This window comes from Crocuta crocuta, unplaced genomic scaffold (assembly GCF_008692635.1).
Source record: "Crocuta crocuta isolate KB4526 unplaced genomic scaffold, BGI_CrCroc_1.0 scaffold48, whole genome shotgun sequence".
NCBI classification, from domain to species: Eukaryota; Metazoa; Chordata; class Mammalia; order Carnivora; family Hyaenidae; genus Crocuta; species Crocuta crocuta.
In genome coordinates, this window is record NW_027533089.1 from 2,595,739 (window position 1) to 2,612,871 (window position 17,133).

Consider the following 17,133-nt stretch of genomic DNA (forward strand, 5'->3'; position numbering starts at 1 on the left):
ACAGCAGCCAAAGTTTTTTTTTTTTTTTTTTTTAATATAAATCAAATAATGTCACTGCCCTATGGTTTCCCAGTGCAGTTAAAATAAATCCAAACTCCGACCCTGGCTCATTTCCCCAGGCCTCTCTCTCCAACTTTATCTCAGATCACTTTCCTCTTACTCCCTATGCTTCAAGCCATATTGGCCAACGTCATTTTCACTCCAAGGCTTTTATCCTGGCTGCTCCCCACGGAATGCTCTTCTGCGGCAGGCTCTCTGGTGACACTCGGAGCTCAGTTTAAACGCTACTTCTTCTGAAGACTTCCTTTATCACTCAATTTAAAGTAGCAAGCCAATCACTATCATCCTATCTTAACTCTCTGCACACTACAAATTACTACTATTTGTGTAGTTTACTTATTAATTTGTTTGTTGTCTCTCTGTCTCTCTCTCTCCAACTATAATGTAAGATACTGTAAAACAGTATCTCATCCGCACTCTGGTGAGAGGGTCTATTTAACAAATATTTGTTGAAAATGATTTGTGCAATTTTGTTTGTTTTTGTTTTAATATGTATTTATTTTGGGGGGATAGCGCAAGTGGGAGAGGAGCAGAAAGAAGGAGACAGAGGCTCTGAAGTGGCCTCTGTGCTGACAGGCTGACAGCAGTGAGCCTGATGTGGGGCTCAAACTCATGAACCATGAATGAGATCATGACCTGAGCTGAAGCTGGACGCCTAACCGACTGAGCCATCAGGATGCCCCTGACTTGTGCAGTTTTTTTTAATGTGTTATATTTCAGTAAAAAAAGTTGCATGTATGTATTTATTTATTCATATTTGTGGGCTAACAGAATGGTAATAGAATAAGTAAGAATTCCCTATTTGGGAAGAGAGAAAGTAATTCTCCAAGGTTGAAGAAACATGAATTTATTTTGATTCAGATCCAAAATATACAAACTTTTAAAAACCTGGCAGAGTCTGGTATTGACTTTACAAAAATGAAAAACCAATTTGCCCTCAAAGAGCTTCAGAAAGAATAATGAACCTATTTCAACTTATTGAGTAAATGCGGTGGAAGGAATGGTAAAAGTTGGTATAGGCAGGTATGTTTAACTCAGTCTGGGAGGTGAACAATCAGGAAGTCCTTCCTGAAGGAAGTGCGGTTTAAACTGAAATCTGATCTGAAGGATGAGCAGTTGTGACAGATGTACTTGTGCGGGGGAGGGAGATAGGCACTCAGCATAAAAGTATTTTGGGGAAAGGAAATATGGTCAAAGCTCAGAATCCAGACAGCTCATAACATATTTTCAGGAAACTGAAAGTAATTTACTGTGGCTGGAGGGCAGAATATAAACTGAGAAAGGGTTAGAGAAAGACTGAGAAGTAAACAGGTTATCCTGATACCTCACTGTGAAGTTTGCACTTTATCCTGAGGGTAAGAACACGCCACTGAAGAATTTAAAGCAAGACAATGTTTCCATGTACCATAATCTTATTTAAGAAAGATCACTGTGGGAGCACCTGGGTGGCTCAGTCAGTTAAGCTTCTGACTCTTGATTTCGGCTCAGGTCATGATCTCACCCTTTATGAGATTGAGCCCCAAGAGTTGCTGAGTGTGGAACCTGCTTGGGATTCTCTCTTTCCTCCTCTCTGTCCCTCCCCTGGTTTCTCTCTCTCTCTCAAAAAAATGAATACGTAGGAAGGAAGGAAGGAAGGAAGGAAGGAAGGAAGGAAGGAAGATCACTGTGGCCAAAGAAAGAAAGAAAGATTACTGTGGCCACAGGATGGAGAAGAGTTTAGAGGGAGACAGAGAGAAAACCTCTTCCAAGCAACAATTGATAGGAGAATTAGGATAGTAATAATGGAGCCAAAAAGAAGCAATTAAGATCCTACTCTAAGAAGTATGAGAAGTCGCTAAAACTTATAATATGAAACAAAATAAAATGAGCACCAAACATGCAAATAGAGAGGTGCAGTTACCAAATATATCAGAGTTAAGTTTCACAGAATTATGTGACATGTAAGCTTAACTTTCAAGGAAGTATAGCTAAGATTTCCAAAGACGAAGAAACTTCCTAACTTTAAAAAGACTTTTCCATAAGGGTTGCTTCCTAGTACAAATAATTTGATGAAATGAAAAAATAAGCTGCATATTTACAATCTATATCTTTCTTTAAGGCAAGAACTTCAAAATCAATATTTATGAGTAATTTATAATATTATAATTCTATCATAATTAAGTATATTCTATTCAACCACAAGCTATAAAATCATAGTCTGCCCTCTAGTTATCATTAGAAAGCAAGTTTTATCAGCGGTAAAATTATTATGGATAAATAAAACAAAAATAGTCAAATCAAAACATATGTATATATGTAATTAATAAATATATTAAATAATTCAAGACCAAAATACAAGCACATATTATTCTGATAAAAACTAGACAATGATAAAATGCATTTCAGAGTGAGATAAAGTTGAGATTTTATATAATCGAATTTAGGAAATATTTACTGAGAATTAATACACACGCACACATATACTTTTACATATACAGGAGAAAAATGGTAGGCAATAAACAACTAAGAGACAGATCCTTCCTCAAGAGTTTTATAAATCTAGATAGGAAGACAGATATATGTATACCTCAATAAGCATTTCTGTAAGACTTCTGCAGTGATAAGGGGACTTTATAAATTAGTTATAGAAGACACTTTAACATTCTTCTGCATCAGATAGCATTAAAATATAGAATAGGATTCTAACTACAGCTAAAACATTTTATATTTTCAAAGTTCTACTCTACAGATAGAATATTGGATTTTAAAAAATTACTATTAAATTGAATTATAAACTCAAAAGATTAATTGCTAAATACCCAAAAGAAATGTCAAAACCTAGGCAAGACATAATTGGCAAACAGAAGAAAAAAAAAACAAACAGGAAAATGAAAAGAGAAATAATCTACATAGGAATTTGTTAACAGCCAAAGAGAAACCAACATAATTTGTTTTGTACATCTGTAATTTAAGTAGCACATTAATCACCTCTCATTTTAATATCTGAAAGTAACATGTAACACTTACCTTACAACAATAAGCATGGCTATCAGGATTGAACAGATAGGATCTGCTATCATCAGACCAAAATTTTGCATCATGATGGCAGAAGCAATTACACCAATACTCCCAAGTGTATCTGCCAGGATGTGTAAAAATACACCTGGAAACAATGCATAATTAAAATCAAAACAACATCTTCTGATCAATGAAAAATACAAATAGTTCTTAAAACTACAGTCTTCATTTTATATATAAAAACCTAAATACCAATTAGAAAATCGGGACGAATGGAGATTCATTTTTAGTAATAATAGTACCTCTGGGAATTGAAATTATCTTTCCTATCTCAAATCACCAGGGGTTAAAATATCTGATTCATAAATCACACCTGTTTTTTCATGATTCTTAATATTTTGGTACAACATAAACGAAGAACAGAAACAAGGTGATTTGAAGCACATTCATCTCTGGTTAAGAGAGTCCATATATTAATTAATAATTTGTTAGAAGAAAATTGCATTAGGCTCAAAGAATTGTTCAAATAACATTGTTTAGCACGTTGACTACATGTACACACAGAGCCCTCTACTGGTAATTAAAATTATTACTACTTGAGACAAGAATTTCTTTTGGATTGGTAATTCTACAAATCCTGACATACTTATTAATTATCCTGAGGGTTTTATTACTTAAAACTACACACTAAGCTCAACACTGATGTGGAAGGAAGTAGAGATCTGAATATCTGCAAGTAAATATAAGGTGTTTTTTAAACTTTTAATAAATAAAAAATGAAATGGTAGGGTTCTGATATTCTAACTGTTCAAGAACCTAGATATAATATTTTGACATGGTGATATATAATAATAAGAAATACATATCTGGCCTTCATCCCTTTTCTGGAAAACCCCTGGAACTTCCCAAGTGCCAGCAACAAAGGCACCTCTTGTTAATGTTAACATAACTTCTGGACCCCACCTGAGGAGGGGGCTGGCTGCCACGAGAGCCAGTCTGTCCTGTGATCAGAGGATTGGAACGTCCAGTCCCAAGCCGCTGACCTCTGACCTCCAGTCTCAGAGAACTGCTTGCTGGTGTGAGAGAATATTCTTCACTCCTCCATAGGAATTGTGCACAGAATCTCGGTTGGGGATCAGATGTGGGATCAGAACCAGAACCCACCTTAAATATTAGCATTTAATAACTGACATTTGACTGTTAAACCATTAAAAAGTATCAAGAAGTGTAAAATACATTATTTCTTAAAAAGACTTAACTAAGACAGTAAGCTATTCAACATTTAGATCCTAAATAAGTAAAATTTACTGTATAGCAAAACACTGCTCTTGAAACAAGCTTAAACCATGTTACTAAAAATAGAACATTTTATTTTTATTTTATTTTTTTTAAATGTTTTATTTATTTCTGAGAGAGAGAGAGAGACAGAGTGAGCAGGGAAGGGGCAGAGAGAGAGGGAGACACAGAATCTGAAGCAGCCTCCAGGCTCTGAGCTGGCTGTCAGCACAGAGCCCGACGCGGGGCTCGAACCCATGAACCGCGAGATCATGACCTGAGCCGAAGTCAGACGCTTAACTGACTGAGCCACCCAGGCGCCCGTAAAAATAGAACATTTTAAACTAGCATTTACTCTATCTGAAAAGAATACTTAATGTGTAAAAAGCATGTGTCTACATTAGAAACACTTATTCCACTTCTTTATTATTCACTGGACAATTAAAGGCAAACCATTTATTTTTTTAGGTATCCACCATAGATTTACTTCAAGTTGAAAACACTTTTTAATAATTTAAAAACACACTATTACTGAGTCCATCAAATCTTAATGTGATATAGGAAAATATGCTTCAATTCATCTACTACTGTATAATTTTATATCAAGTATTGTACCAAATATAATTCATCCCTCAGTACTTAATATACTTTTTCATTCACATAGAACTACTCTTCAAAAAGCTAATGGTTCTGTTTCTTGTAACAATAATATTATGCCAAAGCATACTCAATAGAAAAAAAGATCTGATTTTCTAGGGTAGTTCAAATAGGAAAGAATTTAAGAAGTGTCAAGATCACATTAAGTTTAAAAGAAAATGAAGTGTCCATCAAAGTAGACTGAAGGTACCTAAGCTTCAAAACTCTTAAGCGACATGTGATTTCAAGCCTTTATCTTCTTTAACCAGTGTCTCTTATAGGATTGGACAGGAAAACAGCTCTAAATATTGAAAGGGAAAAAAACAACAACAATCGTTTCTTCTTGATTTCTCTTTCACTAAAAAGCCCCCGACTACATCTCATGTACTGACCTGAAAACTGGCTTTATGAGGAAGTGTCATGAATTACCTAGGCCTCTTTTACTTTGTAGTGACTGTTTCAACAAGAATAATCACTAAAGAGAGAAATCTAAACTAATATGTTTAACTTAAGTAAAAGTTGAAAGCCTTAGAAGACCTGGTACAATACTGAAATGTTAACTGTCCAAAAATATGGAAAGCCAGAGGTTATACTGAAAAACCTGCAAATACCTGAAAAATTCGGTTATGCCAGTTTTCACGTGTGAGTAGCCACACGGAAACTTTTAATGCCACAGTTATCCCTATCCTTCAGCTATCTACTGGGCTGCTGCAGCCATCGTAAATTGATGGATACTCAGAAAATATAAAGTAATTTTCCTAACAGCTTGTATAAAAGATAATGAGGAAGGCATATCTAACCTCCCTTCCCTCAACTTGTGATGATTTCCAAAACTAAAAATAAACTCATATTACCAAAGCTAATTTATAGCATTGGGTATAGATGCATTACTTATGCATGATTACAAGCTATTTCAGCAAATGCTGTTCTAAACCAATTCTATGTATTTTGCAAATTGAAAACTAGTGACTGGAAGACACATTTAAGCCTCCTGAAATAAACTCCTCAGTATGAAGGAGCACACTCGCAGTGAAAAAATAAAAAACAAGAACCCTATCAAGAAACAGTGAAGAAAAATAGGTGCAGTAGAGATTCGATCACGAGCTAATGAGAAAATCAGATTGAAGTCAAAAGTTAATAAAAGCAAGAATGTGGGGAGCTGGGAATTTGGAAACTTTGACAATGAAGTCTAAATGGAAATTCAGAGCCAAAGACTGGCTGACATCTCAAAAAGAAATTATCATAGTTCACAGACAAAACTGATTTTCTCTGCCTTGTAAAATTTTGTAATGTATCATTTTACACAACATGTCAGCTCCTGTTCAGATATCATCATTTGATGCCTATGGGTATGACAAAGGTCTCACTGTGCATTATATGTATATTTTAATATAAAAGAGTTAAGTTTTTAGAGGAGTTTTCACTCATAGCAATACTGAGCAGAAGGTACAGGTTACCCTTACACCCCTGTCCTGGGCATAACATTCCAAACTGTCGAAATTCCCCAGGAGAGTAATAAATACATTTGTGACAACTGATGAAACTACACTGACATGTCATGTTACCATTCAAATGTCCAACTACATTAGGGTTCATTGTTGGTGTTCTACATTGTAAGGGTTTGGATGCATTACATTTTTTCCTCTAAATTTTTCCACAACGTAAATACATAACTGAATCCTGAACTTGGAAAAAATATTTAATAATCCTATGAAAGCAAATATATTACTATGGTGTTACTATAGCCATGGCATGGGTATTATTTATAGTTAACTACTGAATATTTTAATCTTCCTATTAAATCTAAGAAAATAGCCAAGTAACAGTTAAAAGAATGTCTGCTAATATACCTATAGTATATATTTTAAAAATCAGAAGGAAAGCTAATATTTTAGACACAAATGCATTATACACTCTTCTTAAAGGAAATTTCCAGATAGCTCAACACAATGAAACCCATTTCATAAAACAGAAATATACAAATTCCTTGACATACCTTGTAAAATCTGTCTGCTGGGTCCTGTTGTTTCTTTTAAAGAGGGACCATCTGTAGAGAGTTAAGTTAAATTATTTAAAAACATATCTTCAATTCCTGATTCAACTTTTGCAATTCAGAGAACTTTTCATTCAAGTATATCGTGAAGGATGCATGTCTATATAGCCACATCAGACCTACAAAATTATTTTTTAAATTTAATGTATTAACTTAATGGAGACAGACATGGGCAATTTCAAAATACACAGTATTTAGGTCATTATTATATTAAGCAATCTAGTAAAAGGCAGTAAATTAAAAACACTGTGAAAGTCTTCTACTACTTATAACATACCTTATACTACAGCTTTCTACACTAATATTACAACTGGAAAACTCAGATAAAACAAATCTACTGCTTGAAGTTACAAGCAGTTGAACTAATGACACCAGGGCAGTTTCCAAAATAACTGGACTGTGGCAAACAATAGTTTCCTGACAGCTTCTGGATGGATGTGGCAAGCTTTTCACAGAGAAGAGATAAAAATACTTTTTCATTTTGCCTTCATGATGAAAAAATTTAAAAATACTGCAATTTCTATACTTAGATACTCTGAAGATACTAAAGCAGAAAATATAGGTAAACAATTGGCAATACTGAGATCAAGCCTTCTGATCATGTCTAACAGAAAGGCTGCCTCAGGTCCTGGTTCTTGACCACAATACCTAAGAGCTGACATGTCCTTACTATGTCTTTGCTAGAGACTGCAACAATGCTCAGAAAAGGCATAAAAGCCTAAGGCTGCACAATGATTTCTGTCTGGATATGGCAGTGCTATGCTAGGAGAAAGATGTAGCCAACTTAAAAAATCATGCTGACGGTCAAAAGTGTTGACTGTTCTAAAAATCTAGCTCCCTGATCAAGGCAAGGGATTTGTCTATAGGTAGTAGGTCTAGATAAAGACAGTAATTTTTGACATAACTATTTGGAAGGGCTTATAAGGCTATACTAATATAATGGCTATGTAAAACGATTAACTCCCATCTATGTAAAATCGGACAATACTTCTGGACAGAAAATTTGTTATCTGTCGTAGAGACTGGGTAGTTGTTTATCACCCACTTCTTCTTTGGTAAACAACTAAACTACATTTCCCAGGCTCCCTTGAGTTATGTGATATACGTGACTGAGTATCAAACAAAGAAATACAAGCAGTAAACCAATTCTAAGCTTAAAACAATGTCCCCCCGCCTCCAAAAAAGAATGTCCCACATGATCTTCTACGTACTTAATCTCCAGGTAGATGCAAAGAATCCAGCGGAGGATTCCAAAGGTCAAGAATCCCAGAAATGAAAGGAACCTCGATCTCCAAACTGAATGAGAAACAGTATCCACTCTCCTTTACCCCATCAACCAAGAGCAAGATACAAACATTTACTGCTTGAGTCACTGAGACATGAGTAGTTAAAGGGAGCAAGTTAAAAACCAGCTAGTCAGTAAAGACAGTAAGCATTCCAAAAAATATGAGGCTCACAGTATTTCCCAGTAAGACTACAATGTCTCTTAAAGGCAAAATGGAATCATGGCCCTATTACATTTGTATCTTCAGACTGGCTAATATATACTGAAGGCAGAAATAACAGTCTAAGAGAAAATTTTGGAGTCAGATTTCCTTGTGTTTGAAGCCTACTATTTCCTTTTACTAGTTACTATGATCTTCATGTGCCATGATGTCATATAAATTCTTCGGCACTCATTCTTCTCCCCTTGGCCAAAAAAAGGTGGGGGGGCTACCTTTCACCTATTTAGGATCTTACTACTGTGCATTGCCGAAGGCATAAAAAAATTCTAGAGCAACAAACAAGAGGTGAATTGCAAATACCAGTGGTAATGTTAGAAAAGTAATGATTCTAGATACTACCAACAAATCCTTTTGTAAGCAACATGGTTACCAATTCTTTGTGTTTAAGTAAAATAGGGATTAACTAATGAAACTACCAATTTATAGATCATCAAAAATAATTTTGATAATAGATCACTATGTAATTTTTGGAATGTAATTCTGAATGTGTTCAAAGAATAGACTGAAACTGCTATAAAGAGAATGTCTTTTATTTAAGGTTTCTTAGTACTTACATTATAAAGCTAGAAAATAGGTTTTATACTGATAAATGTCATTTACTCATATACTAATTAACAAAAAAGGAGCTCAAATCATCTCAATGACATATGTATTTCAACAAAAATATTTTTTATGATTATGTATTATCAAAAATTTTTAAATATAATTATTTTGATTGACTTTTAGTAATAATCACAATAACTCCACCTAAAATAAATGTTTAAATTAAAAAAAATTTTTTTTAATGTTTTATTTATTTCTCAGAGAGAGAGCAGGGGAAGGGCAGAGAAAGAAGGAGACACAGAATCTGAAGCAGGGTCTGGGCTCTGAGCTGTCAGCACAGAGCCCAACGTGGGGCTTGAGCCCATGAACCATAAGATCATGACCTGAGCCGAAGACGGTCGCTTAACTGACTAAGCCACCCAGGCGCCCCAATAAATGTTTAAATATTAAGTCTTATGTTTCTAGGACACTAGAACTTCATTATACTAAGTTAATTTCATCATATACTAAAAAGGAACTAGCCCTGGGAACCATTTAGTCTGACTCATTAGAAAAGAAGTTGATTACGAAACCCTTTCAAGAGACTATTTCAATGAAAAGAGTAATCTATACAAAATTTCTGTGTATTTGGAAGGCTATCCATTTGAAAATCTTCTGGCTGTACTCACCATGAGAATGAAAGTGTCCATGTCCATGAGCATGATCATGACTATGTGCAGCACCATGTTTCAATTCATGACTATGGCAATGATCTCCATGGCCATGTGCCTGATCCAGAACACCATTAAAAAGGGAATGACTGTGTCCATGACCTAAAACGTAGTTAGAATAAAAGGTATATAAGACTATATTACATAAATGATTACAATAACACTGACATTTGTGAAAAGAATGAGTGCTAAAAAGAGATTCAATTAAATAAATATCTACTTGCAAAAAGTATTACAGATTCATTAAAACAATTGTGAGTTCCTCCTACTATGAAGCACAGGAAGGAAACAAAAGTATGGAAGCAAGTGGTAAACTTTACTGATGATGAAAATAAGTGAGAAGTACACAGAAATATTTAAAGAGCTTACAGATAATGTTATTCATTCATTCAAGAGGAACACACTATGTTATAGGCACTGTTCTAGGCACTGGGGATGAAGCAGTGAAGAGCACAGACAGAAATCTTAGCTAAAACTTTGCAAAGTACTACTACATATTCTAACAAAGATAAAATAAGATATATGCAAGGGCGCCTGGGTGGCCAGTCAGTTAAGCGTCCGACTTTGGCTCAGGTCATGATCTTGTTCGTGAGTTTGAGCCTTGCATCAGGCTCTGTGCTGACAGCTAGCTCAGAGCCTGGAGCCTGCTTCGGATTCTGTGTCTCCCTCTCTCGCTGTCCCTCACCTGCTCACACTGTCTCTCTCTCTCTCTCAGAAATAAAACATTAAAAAAATAAAAGATGTATGCATATGGTCACTTTAAGGCAGAGAAGCTGCTGTATTTGTAAAATTACATTATAGTAGATAGAATCCTTAGAAACAAAAACAAAAACAGAATAATGCAGAATCCTCTCTCCATAGCAGACCTAAAACTAAACCATCAAAGAAACATCTTATACATGCTACTGCAAAGCACATAAGAACATTGGATGTTACCCAATTCAAAAATATCACTAATATTCACAAAAATCTTAAATACCAGTACACCAAATCCAGCATTGCATTGTATGGGAAACCATGAATAATGGGGAGATCAACTTCCAAAACGGTGGTGAGGGGATACTGGCAAATTAGTTCTCTCTCTAAAACAACAAGAACACAACCATGTGTCTCTCTAAAAATCAACCATGTCAGAACTCCAGCAACTAACCAAAACCAAAACTAAAAAGCACCCATCCAAGAAGAAACTACCAAACCTCAGGAAGACTAGAGGGTTTCTGTTGTTTTTACTTGGGGCTATTCCCATTTGACCTCCTGCCCCAGCTCAGCTGAAAGCAGCCAAAAGTCAGCGGCACTGTAGACAATAGAGAGATCTGATTCCTTCTGAAGCTCTTTGAAAACGCCATTTCCAGAGCACAGTCAGTATTTTGTCCAAACTTGCAGTTCCTTAGAAAAATCTCTATTCTCAATGTGGTGACGATTAGACTCAGAGGTCAACTCTAAAAAGTTAACGGCCATGTGCTATAGGAAAGCAATTAGTCCAAGAAAGTCTTGCAACAAGAAAAATTGTATCAGCAACAACAAACTTTGAAGGGAGCAGTTAAAGTAACGATACCAGAGCCATTATAAAATGTCCAGTTTTCAACAACAAAAATTATAAGACATGCAAAGAAAGAGGAAAGTATGGGTTATTCCCATTTTACCTACAGCAAAGAAGGCAGCCAACAGAAAATGTTCCTCAAGGTGACCCAGATTTTGGACTTAATAGACAAAGACTTTAAATCAGCCATTATAAATATGTTCAAAGAAATAAATCCACATCTAAAGAATGAAAGTATAATGATGACTCACCAAATAGAAAATATCAGTGACAAGAAATTATAAAAATGAACCAAACAAAAACTCTGGAGTGAAAAAATACAATAACTGAAATAAAATATTTACTAGAAGAGCTCAACAACAGAGTTAAACTATGATAATGTAAACTTGAACATGAATCAACAGAGCTTATCCACTCTGGGGAGCAGAAAAAAAAGAAAATAAAGAAAAATAAACAGCCTTAGAGACATGTAGAAACATCAAGCGTACCAAATCAAGCATAGCAAGAGTCTCAAAAAAAAAAGAAAAGAAAGTAGGAGACAGAAAAAAAAAAAAAAACTGATGAAAAATATTAAGTTACACATACAAAAAACTTAGGAAAACCCAAAAAAAGAATAAACTCAAACGGAGCCATATCTAGAACCATCATAGTCAAACCGATGAACATCAAAGAGACCCTGGAAGGTGTACACCAAGATAAAAAATAAGTTACCAGGTATAAAGAAACCTGAATAAGATTAACTGGTGACTTCTCCACAAAACCATGGAGGTCAAAAGCCCATGGGATGACAAAATCAGAATGTAAGAAAAAGACTCAACTTAAGAAATCTAAATTCACCTCTCTCCTTTAAAAATAAAGGACATATAAGACATTACCACATCAACAAAAACACTACCTGCAAATGAGATGAAAGACATTAAATGGTTAACTCAAATAAATACACATAGAGAAATAAAGAACTTGGTAAAGGAAATGATGAAAGAGAGGATGAATATATTTTTCATTGGTGACTCGTTTCTTTTTAAGGTTTTAAGAGACAATTTCATAAAGTAATAATTAGATAACTATATTGATGGGCTTACATCACAAAATATGTAATCTGTCTGACAACAACAGTACAAAGAAGAAAGGTAAATATGGAGGTGCACTGGAGCAAAGGTTTTGTGTATAACTAACTTACTATTAATCTGAACTAAATTGTTTTAAATTAAGATGCTACTTGTAATCCTCAGGACAACAATTAAGAAATATTCAAAATTATATATTAAAAAAAACAACAGAATTAACAGAAAGTATCCATTTAAAAAACAAGAATCAGGGACTAGAGTAACAAAAAGTACCAAAAATAGAAAAAACAAATACTAAAATGGTAGATGTAAATCCTACCTTAGTAGTAATTATATGAAATGCAAATTGTTTAAATATCCTAAGTGAATGACAGAGATAGAACGGATTAAAACAAATAGGATCTAGTTATATTCCGTCTATAAGAGATACACTTTAGATTCAAAGACATAAACATGCTGAAAGTAAAAAGAAAGAAAAATACACCATGCAAGCAGTAAAAGAAAAGAAAAGAAAAGAAAAGGAAAGAAAGAAAGAAAGAAAGAAAGAAAGAGGAAGAAAGAAAGAAAGAAAGGAAGTAAGGAAGGAAGGAAAAAAGAGAGAAAGAAAGCAAGAGAGAGCTGGAATGGTTATCGTAATATCAGACAAGATAAACTGTAAGCCAAAAATTATTGTGAGACAAAAACAGTAACACATAAAAACATGTTCAATCTATCAGGAAGATATAATGATTATAAACATACTGCACTAAACAATATAGCTCCAAAATACATGAAGCAAAACCTAAAATAATTGACTGAAAAAATACACAATTTAATAATTATAGTTGGAGACTTAAATACCTACGTTTAATAATAAAAGACACATAAGCAGAAGATCAACCAAAAAAAACCTAGAAGGTTAAACAACTATGAACAAATTAGACCTAATATCTAAAGAAGAGCAGAACACATATTCTCCTCAAGTGCACATGGAACATTGTCCATATAGACCAAATGCTAGGTCATAAAACAAGGCTCAATAAATTGAAAAAAAAAAAAAAAAAACCAACCTGAAATCATATAAAGTGTGTCATCTGATCACAATGGAATTAAATTAGATATCAACGACAGAAGAAAATCAAAAGACACACTCTTAAACAACTAATGAGTCAAAGACGAAATCACAAAGGAAACTGAAAACTACTTTCAGTGGTGCCCGGGTGGCTCAGTCGGTTGAGCATCTGACTTGGCTCAAGTCATGATCTCACAGTTGGTGAGTTTGAGCCCCACATGGAGCTCTGTGCTGACAGCTCAGAGCCTGAAGCCTGCTTTGGACTCTGTGTCTCCCTCTCTCTCTGCCCTTCCCCTGCTGTTGTTCGGTTTCTCTCTCTCAAAAGGAAATATTAAAAAAAAAAAGTTTTTAATATAATAAAATTAAATAAATATAATTAAAAATAAATTCCTAGTTTACTAGGTGTTTTAACCATGTTTTTATCAATTAGAAAGACTCTCTCCCTCCCTGTCTCTTTCCCTGGGTCCCTCTTCCCTGCTCGTGCTCTTTCTCTCTCTAAAATAAAAATAAAGAGAAGAAAAGAGAACATGTCCCAACTCATTACATAAGGCCAGTATTACCCTGATACCCTGCAAACTACAGACTAAAAATTCCTTAAGAATATAGACACAATGTCTTCAACAAAATACTAGCAAACCAAATAAAGCAATATACAAAAAAGATAAACCATGGCCAATGGAATTTATCCTAAGAACGCCAAGGTGGCTTACTATCCAAAATTCAAGCAATGGAATAGACCATATTATAAGGATAAAGGATAAAAACCAACTCCCACCTCAAAAAGTGAAGGAAAAAGTTGTGACAAAGCCCTAGTACTCTTTCATGATAAAAACACCTAGTAAACTAGGAGTAGAAACAAACTTCCTCAACCTGATAAAAGGCATTTCTGAGAAACCCACAGTTAACGCAGCTAACAGCATATTTAATGAAAACTGAATGCTTTCATCCTAAAATCAGGAAAAAGACAAGAAGAATGTCCTTTCTTACCACTTCTATTTAATACTGTACTGAATGATCTGACCAGGGCAATTAAGCAAGAGAAAAAAAAAAGCAATCACATGGGAAAGGAAGCAGCAAATTATCTCTATTTGCAGATGACAGGACACTAAAAAATTCTACAGAATCCACTAAAAACTTATTAGAATAGTGAACAACTTCAACAATGTAGCAAGATGCAAGACCAGTATACAAAAACGAACTGTATCCTTATACATTAGTAAAGAACAATCTAAATATGAAATTAATGAAAACAATCACACTATACCTACAACAAAAAAAGAAAGCCTAATTGTAAAGTTAAGAAGTGTGTGAAACATGTACACTTTAATAACTATAAAACATTTGAAAGAAATTAAAGAAGCTATAAATAAATGTGAAAACATCCCATATTTATCGACCAGAAGACTTAATTAACATTGTTAAGACGACAATACTCCCCAAATTCATCTACAGATGCAACACAATTTCTATCAAAATCTCAACTGCCTTTTTTTTTTTTTCAGAAATTGACAAGATGATCTTAAAATTTATATGGAAATGCAAGAGGGGATCCAGAATAAATAAAATAATCTTAAAAAAAGAAAAAAAACTGGATAACTCACGTTCCAATTTCAAAACCTACCTCAAATGTACGTTAAACAAGACAGTAGGGTACTGGCCTAAGGACAGACATTTGGATCAATGAAACAGAACTGAGAGTGCAGAATAAACTCTCACATTTATAGTCATCCAATTGTTGACCAGACTGCTAACATGATTCGACGGGGGGAAAGTAATCTTTTAAACATGGGGCTGAGACAACCAAATGTCTATATACAAGAAAATGATACTGGACCCATATCTCACATGATATACAAAAACTGACTGAAAATGGATCACAGATCCAAATGTAGACCTGAACGGATACATTTAACCACAAAATTTAAGGATGGTTCCTTATGAGAAATCTATCAATGTAATTACAAATTTTAAATTAAGGAGGAAACAGTGATTACTTCAATAGATGCAGGAATAAAAACTAATATCCTTAACTTGATACGACAGTTTTGTCAGAAATAGACCATAAATATCACACCAAATGGTAAAACCTGATGGTAACCTGATGGTTAAAACACACTGATGTTTGCATTTTTCTCTAGAGATTCTGATAAAAATGTTCTGGGATTAAACCTGAGCATTAAGGTTTTTGTAAATTACTCAGGTGACTATCCAGGCTGACACAAGGATACAAACTCTAAGTATTTCTAATTAACACTGTGCTAGGGGTGCCTTNACAATCAGACAAGCAGGAATAACAATTTTTATTCCTAATAGTAATAAAAACATTCAACTACCTAAAAATAAACTGATCAAAAAATGATCTTTATTAAAATAGCTAAGACAATTCAGTAAAAGACAAAAAACATTTTATGCATTCCCAATCACAATCCCAAAAAGATCTGTCATACAACTTGATAAGCTGATGAAAACCCAAATTGGCAAGACAGGCCCAAACAATTTTAAAAGGTAACTTAATACAGGCTAAAAGTGTTCTTTTACATCAATCAGGTAAAAGGCAGGTTAATAATTGGTGCTTGGTCGGGGGCGCCTGGGTGGCTCAGTCAGTTAAGCATCCGACTTCAGTTCAGGTCATGATCTCGCGGTTTGTGGGCTCAAGCCCCGCGTCGGGCTCTGTGCTGACAGCCAGCTCAGAGCCTGGAGCCTATTTCAGATTCTGTGTCTCCCTCTCTCTGACCCTCCCCTGCTCACGCTCTCTCTCTCTCTCTCTCTCAGAAATAAAACATTAAAAATAATAATTGGTGCTTATTCATACTGGGGAAAAAAAAGTTAAGTCCTAACTCACCCTACCACAAAAATAAATCACATATAGATGAAGGAATAAAATGGCTGGGGGAAAAAAACCCTAAATTTTAGCAGTATTAGAATATGAGACATGTTTATGACTCAGGAATTGGAAATTTCTCAAAGTAGAAAACATACCAGAAAAAATGTAAGACAGTAATACTAAGACTATTTCAAAATGAGAACACCTACTTAAAGGTTAAAGATAAGCCATAGATTGGGAAAAGATGCTTGCAACACATAAAACAAATGATTAGTATACAAAATATATAAAAATTATTAAAAATGGATTAACAATAAGACAATAGAAAAACAAGCATAAATAAATAAATAGTTCAAGGAGAAGATAAACTTGAATGGCCTAAAAACATATGGAAGGATTTTCAACCTCAAAATATTAGCCAAACAGTCTTAAACCTACTGTGTTTCTTTTAATTTTTTTAAGTTTATTTATTTTTTTAATTTATTTTGAAAGAGTGTATGTAAGCACGAACAGGGGAGGGACAGAGAGAGAGGGAGAGAGGGAATCCCAAGCAGACTCTGTGCTATCAGCATAGAGCCCAACGTGGGATCATGACCTGAGCTGAAATCAAGAGTAGGGCATTTAACAGACTGAGCCACCCAGGTGCCTCACTCATAATAATAAGTTTAAATGAGAGTGGGAGGAAATTAGTATTGGCATTCATTGCTGGGATAAATGTGATGATAGTTATTTTGTGGGCAATTTGCTATTGTCTACTGAAACTGAAAACTGTATTTCCTATGTTCCAGCAAATCTACTTATATTCCAGCACAGTGCAATTCAAAAAACTTTCTGTGACAATAGAAATGTTCCTTATCTGCTGTCCAATATGG

General features: G+C 34.5%; 1 protein-coding gene across 3 annotated transcripts in view; it reads right to left on the bottom strand.

The window, feature by feature from the left end:
- Positions 1 to 17,133, bottom strand: part of SLC30A7 (solute carrier family 30 member 7) — a 79,941-nt gene that overhangs the window by 42,797 nt on the left and 20,011 nt on the right. For all 3 annotated transcript variants that reach the window (XR_013330716.1, XM_077746112.1, XM_077746111.1), the window contains 3 exons: positions 9,738 to 9,881; positions 6,965 to 7,015; positions 3,067 to 3,202 (listed from right to left, as the gene is read on the bottom strand). Coding sequence is in view for 2 of the 3 variants with exons in the window: in XM_077746112.1 (XP_077602238.1) it covers positions 3,067 to 3,202; positions 6,965 to 7,015; positions 9,738 to 9,881 (331 nt within the window). In the remaining variant the exon portion in view is untranslated. The remainder of the gene's footprint in view (positions 1 to 3,066; positions 3,203 to 6,964; positions 7,016 to 9,737; positions 9,882 to 17,133) is intronic.